General features: G+C 42.2%; 1 protein-coding gene across 1 annotated transcript; it reads right to left on the bottom strand.

Moving 5' to 3' along the window:
- Positions 1 to 2,610: 2,610 nt before the first annotated feature.
- mcidas (multiciliate differentiation and DNA synthesis associated cell cycle protein) lies at positions 2,611 to 5,049 on the bottom strand. The gene is made up of 7 exons (XM_030105734.1): positions 4,969 to 5,049; positions 4,828 to 4,900; positions 4,662 to 4,735; positions 4,151 to 4,211; positions 3,830 to 4,056; positions 3,158 to 3,268; positions 2,611 to 3,051 (listed from the first exon to the last, which is right to left on the bottom strand). Exons 1-7 carry the CDS (start codon positions 5,047 to 5,049, stop codon positions 2,611 to 2,613), a joined length of 1,068 nt encoding a protein of 355 aa, XP_029961594.1.
- Positions 5,050 to 6,441: the final 1,392 nt, after the last annotated feature.

Here is a 6,441-nt window from a genome sequence, read left to right on the forward strand (position 1 = left end):
GGAGTTTCCGCGGGACGCGCCGCCGTGGCGCTTTAAAGTGGGCCGAACGGCGCGCGAGGGGCGCACGTTCCGGCCACCTGTCACTTCCATATGCGCCCCCGCCCCGAGCGCGAGCCTGCCACGGCGGGACAGGTGCTCCATCAGCGGGCAGCAGGGAGCCGCGGGCCCCTCGTCTGCTGGTTGAACACTTTCAGCATAAAAATGATATAAAAAAAAAAATGCTCCAAAGTGAGATGTTAAACACTCCATGGGCAGTTGGAGAAAAGTGTAGATCTTGCACAATATTTTTTTTCATTAATTGTTTAATAATCTAATCTAATTAAGGTTTACATAACTTTTCAGCCTTGATTTGGAGCCATGTACGTCTGTAATCCTGCCCACCAGGCACCAGCAGCACCCCTTCATAATAAACACAAATTAATAAACCCTTTTTTTTTCCTTCCTTCTTCCTCCACAGTGTTTCCCGCGGGACTCTCTCTCGTTTCCAGCCTCCCTCCAGGTTTGGCTTTGGTCACCGTAGAAACTCATTGTGTGCTGTATTTTCTTTGCCCCTCCCGCATTGTCCCCCGCAGTTTGGCGGTAGTTTAACCGGTCAAATGTGTCACAGCCAGCTCAGACGGGGCTGGGCTCCGTGCGCCTCATTCTGCTGTGGCCACTGACATTTGTGAGCTGGAAAAGTGGTTGAAAGAGAGAGAGACTGGCGGTTTGTGAGTTACAAGGAGGCTTGAGCCTTGATGTCCAGACTGATTTACGTTGGCAGCTGCTTTCAATGAGTGATCAGGTGTATATGAATCCTGCTCATCTATCCATCGATCAATTGAGAAATAAAACATTAAGACCAAATAGATTTTATTATATCTGACATATAAACCTATCCTCACAGAACAACCCCATTCCAAGTCTCAATTCCCTGTAAGTTCTCCTCCAAGCATATTCTTCCAGCAGTTGAAAAGCATGCATTTCGGGCTGATTGCCTGTCTGTTTCTCTGTTTTCCTGTGATGGACTGGAAACCCATCCAGGGTGTATCCTGCTTTTGCTCGTCTTTGATGGGCTCAGGCACCTCAGGCCTGAAGTTGGATGAGCTGGATGGATCCCACAGGTGGTATTTGAAGAGCGTGGGGAAAAAGCGTCTTTGAGTTTATGTTTTAAGACTTTATAATGTCAAAAACATCCAACCAGCCTGGTCTTTCCAATGATGGGATTCAGAGGACTCAAACAGGAAAATCCTGATAGATTCAACATTTTATACTTGGTTTCAGGACAGTAAAAAAGACAAAAAACCTTTGCTCTATATAGGTTGGACAATTTCTATCTTAGTTATCAAGAAATATTTCTAAGACTTCGCCAGGATATTGCCAAGATGTTGTGGCATTTTATGGGTCAAGATCAAGAACTAATGCCTTTGTTTTCTCTGTGCTGAGCTGTGATAAAGTCTAGGCCCCTTTTTCCTTTTTTCAATTTCCTTTTTTTAAGTTGAAGTACATAGAAAAAAGTAATCCCAATGAACAGCCTGCTTCACTTGTTGAGGAAACCAGTCAGTGAACATTAAAATAATATGAGGCTGTATTTCCTTCATGCTAGTGGAAGTTCAACCTGAAGATGTTCCATGAACACTTTCTTTATATTTTTAGGATTTTTTTTTTCATTTATTTTACTTTTCATCAGTCTTAGTATGTGATGCCTCTGTCTCACCATCAACTACTTTTGTGCTTTGCTCAAGTGATGTTCTGGACAGCAGCTGCACCCAGTGATGTTAGAATGTTATGATCAATTATCCTGCACTGACATGGTTCAAAATCCAGAAGCTTAAGCATGCAGCCAAAGATTTCAACATGAGGTTAATAAAAGATGAGATATCTAAAGGGCAGGAAGTTGCTTCATTAAAAGTTAAATCAATGTCTTTTAGTCCTTTTTTATCACTAATTTTCAATTCATAATTTGTTAGGGAATGTTAAACAGCAATAATGTGACCTTTCTTCCTCTGAGAATGGTGTTCTTGGCTCAGATGTTTTGCAATCAAGAAAAGAAAAATGTCTAAATTTCCAAAAAGGATATGAACAAGGATGTTGGCTGCATTGCACCAGGACTCAGTTCCCCCCTTTTTTCAGACCACACAGTCAATCAGATGGGGACAAAAGAAAAGGAAGTCACTGTTTCTCAAAGCAGGTCAGGGGGTTACTGCTGCTTCACTGCTCAAACAAGGAAAGTTCACACTGGAGACAGTTTATTTCCATTTCACTCTCAGACCACTTTCCTTAAAACTCCCAAGTTTGTAATTTTCAACAATTTAGACTTGAGAAAAAACACATTTTCCAAAACTTTGAAAAAGCATTTTTATTTTAAGTGGCAAAAACAGATTAAAATAAACAATGCTGAGGCATGTAAACAGAAACACAAAGTAAACAGCTTGGGCAGTATTATTTCCTTACAAGCTACCTGAGGAAGACATCATGTAATCATTCACTGATAACAGCAGAGATTATCGGTTAAGCTTTAACAGCTGGTGCCCACCCACACTCCCATCCCGTCCTGAACAGACTTATGTCACCTTCGTACCATTCCCTCCAACCCCACGGCGGCCTCAGCTTAACCAGCTTTAATCCCTGATCTCAGCTGTGGTTGGGAACCCAGCGAAAGCGGTATCCCCCCTGCTGAGTCCTGGAGGTGAACGCGTGTCCGTGAGGAAAGGCCTGAGTCCTGATGGTGCTGTGCTCTCTGATGGAGGTTCTGAAAGATGAAATCCTCTCTGCAGCCTCTGCTCCTCCAAGCGGCTCGCTGCCGTCTTTCAGTACGGACGTATGTAGGCCCGAGAAGGCCCCGTGCATGCGTATGGGGTCCGATTCCCGCCGCAGTCCCGCCCCGGTGGAGCAGCTGTGCAGGACAGCGTTACACCGCGTGCTGACGTCTCGCAGCATATCCTCCACGGAGTCTGAGGACTCGGTTTCATAGCCCTCATCCAGTCGCTGCCGCTTACAGGGACTCAAGGAAGGCTTCTCACCACAGGGCATCGCTGCTTCTCTTATATTTGAGTCTCTCACTGTCATCAGTTTCTAAAACAGCCAAAGAAATAAGTATTACAGTCAATATAAGAGAATAAAAAAAATTGTTGGATTGCATGTTTCAAAAATGTGTATTCATCTTCAGTTGTGCACTCACCTCAAGCACTGAGGCCAGGTGCTTTGCTCGATTGGCCAGCTGCCTGAGGTGGAAGTTTTTCTCCTCAAGAGAGTCGATCTCTCCTTGTTTTCTGTGAAGAGTGTTGTGAAGCTGAAAAAGCAAACAGCAAAATCTGATCAGTGAAGCTCTCCAGGTGGAGACTTCTTCATCACTAAATTCATCAGTCTATCCATTTTGCTGACATTTGGTGATGACAGAGCACACAGAGAAAGAACAACATCTCACATTCTACCTTTTTTTTTTGATTCCTTCAGTCAGAACAGTTTGAAAAAGGAGGGAACCAGAGTATCAAGAAACAATTCCAATATACACAGAGAGAATCAGGTTCCCTGAGACTCAAACTGGGAATTTTCTTTATAGAGTCTGGAGTGTAAACTGCAACACACAAACAGTGCAACCCTGCCTGCCACTGTCTACACTACTGATTTATATATAACATAAAAAAGACATTATTTTAATACAGTTCAAATGTATCACGACTGTTTGCTTAGCATTGATTTTTTTCTAAATGTATCAATGTTCTACTAAACAGCAAAATGTACTGTAATATGGAAAAATTGAATAAACCAAAAATTCCACATCTATTATATGTGCTGTCACCCAGTCTACATCAAATTAAGCCTACATTATGGTAATCAATCTCACAGATACCTCTTTGTTGACTGTAACTGAATATTCCAGTTCACTTCCATGACTTTCTGTCACACTTCTCCATGGACCCTCATCCTGTGCAGGTGTGTTGTCTGGTCCTGTGGGTGACTTAACACGCTTGTCCTCTGCAGTGAAGCTCCTGTCAGGGGTGAGGGGAGGTATGACGCATCCCTGGAAAGGCACCAGCGCAGTGGGAGACAGGCTGCTCTCCAGCATGGCAGGAGAGTCTGACAGGAAGAACAGTAACTCCAACATCTTAGTCCAGCTATGAGTCTGAAAGATTTCACTTCACGGCGGTTTTTATCATGATGATTGTCTCACCTGCCAAATAATCCAGCGCATAATCACCAAAGTCTTGATCGCAGGCGTCTGATTCATTCACCTGCGTGCGAATAAGACAGAGTGGTAATGTGAGAAAGTCACTGTCAGTCGATATAGAAACCATAACAATTCTACCTGGAAGTCCCACCAGGGCCAAGTAGGACAGTGTGGCACCGTGACCGAGTATGTCCTGGCATTCATTTCAATAAGCACTCCTGTGCGTAATGAGCGCACGGTGACCCGTGCCAAAAAGAAGGAAGGAACACTCCTGTGAGGTCTGACCAATTAGTAGGCAGCGTGTCATGAGTAAACTACAATACCACTTGAGCAAGATTCCAGCACATCTTGTCAAACATTAACAGACGGATGTTGAGCTGCAGATCAGCTATCAGATGTGCAGATAAATAAAGTGTCCGATTGAAACAAGAAATTTGAGAAATGTAAAAAAAAAAAAAGAAAAGAAAAAAGAAAAAAATTAATAAATAAGATTTTTTCAACTTTTTCCCCTCACCTGAAAGCTGAGGGAGTTTGTGTCTCGTCTGATCGCGCAATCTTCCACATCATCCCATGCAATGGTTGAAAAAGCTGCGACACAAGAACAAGAGCGCATTTAATACAGACTTTTTACGCTTACATTCTTGAACGTCGTTCTGGAAGTTCAACCAAAATTTGCAAACCTTGTTCAATGATGGAGGGGAGTTCCACATACACAGTGACGGGACTGCTGCTTCTTGGCACCAACACTTTATCCTGCAGGCATGAAGTATTTTAATAATCAGCTCCAGAATTGCGCGTAATTTCAAACAGAGATGTCATACCTTACTGTATATTAAAGCGGTTCCTTCCTTTCGCCCAATTTGGTTCTGACAAAATGCGCCGAAATCTGTTTTCATCTCCATCTTTTTTGCTCCGTTTTTCAGAAGTAAATGTACTTGGTTTGATTGTGTGCTGATATAGGAAACCTTCTCCCGGTCTGCGAGCCTCCATGCCGCGGTTTCATACTTTTGACCCAATCAAAAGGATTTGTTGGGTCTCCAGGGAGCGACAGCGTCCTCGGAGATTAAATTGGTGCAGACTAACGGTTTTCAGGTCTGAAGTGTTGAAGTGGTCCCGCGCGTAAAGGCGCCATTGCAGCGGGCGAATTCTCTTTCTCTCTCTCCGATTTAGACTCACCCTCCTTTGGCCGAGCGCCAGGTATTCCTTTCTTAGCTGCCCAGAACTTATCAAACTCATTAATAATGCCTGTACTTGTTCGAGTTTTATTATTGTGTGGTATATTTATTTCATTTAATTGTCAAATACTAAAAATGCTGGATTCGACTGGAGCGTTTTGTGCGTAATTTCTTTCCAAAAACGTGCGTAAAAGGTCCACCTAAATCAAACCGCCGCCTATTTCTACATTTTAAGCAAGTGAAAAAGGAAATGGATAATTGCAGCAGACAGCTCAGTAAACATTAGTGACAAATGTCCCTGGTAAACAAACAAGACTGAGTCTTGTTGACTCTCTGTACGCTGAATGCACCTGTGTGGTCGACAAGGTGTCAGCAGGTCGAGCTGCCACGCGTAATGGATTATCAGATAAACAGCCTCAATCGAGCAGACTGTGTTGGCACAGTTCGGTTACAAACAATACAGGCAACTAGAAACAATCCATGGCCGAGCTGACCTTGAGACAAACGGCCAATAAACCATTATTTCTCTGGTTATAGGAGGAGTTGAAAATTAACGTCAGAAGTGTTCATTCGAAATATATCAATAAGCCAAGTGCATTATTGCATTAGTGAGAAGTGATCGGAGGAACAACAAATATGGACGGACTGTTTGGCTCACTTGATTCTTCTGTCTGTCTAGCATTTATTAATGACTGATTGTTATTTCTGAAACAAATGACGCACGATAAAAAAAACAATTGAAATTGAAACAGGATTTTATAGATTTATTTAGTAATCATTTATTTTGTGATATCAATTAAGTTCATTACAGCACTTTTGTTCATGCAAAAAATGACATCAAATCAGTGAAAAATATAAAACAAACAATGATTAAGTATAATAGTTGCTTAAAGACAGTGAAAATAAATTGATATTCTTCACTGATGTGTAAACTATATATAAATTAAACATGAAAAACAAGAATACTAAGTTGCAAAACGTTCATTTAATCCAAATTTCTGACTGCATGAGGTATACATGTGAGGTCTAGTAGGTAATGTGCAAAAACACCTGACCTCTGAACATATCCTTCATCTGAACCAGCACATTTTATTGACTGCACTGCCTGAGAGATGTTTC

This window comes from Salarias fasciatus, chromosome 12, assembly GCF_902148845.1.
Source record: "Salarias fasciatus chromosome 12, fSalaFa1.1, whole genome shotgun sequence".
NCBI classification, from domain to species: Eukaryota; Metazoa; Chordata; class Actinopteri; order Blenniiformes; family Blenniidae; genus Salarias; species Salarias fasciatus.

Excerpts from the sequence above, each read along its gene's own strand:
- mcidas (XM_030105734.1), bottom strand. The coding sequence starts at position 5,049 with ATGGAGATGAAAACAGATTTCGGCGCATTTTGTCAGAACCAAATTGGG. Across the intron at positions 4,901-4,968 it reads CCGCTTTAATATACAGTAAG|GATAAAGTGTTGGTGCCAAG; the intron begins GTATGACATCTC and ends TCATGCCTGCAG. Across the intron at positions 4,057-4,150 it reads TGCGCTGGATTATTTGGCAG|ACTCTCCTGCCATGCTGGAG; the intron begins GTGAGACAATCA and ends TCTTCCTGTCAG.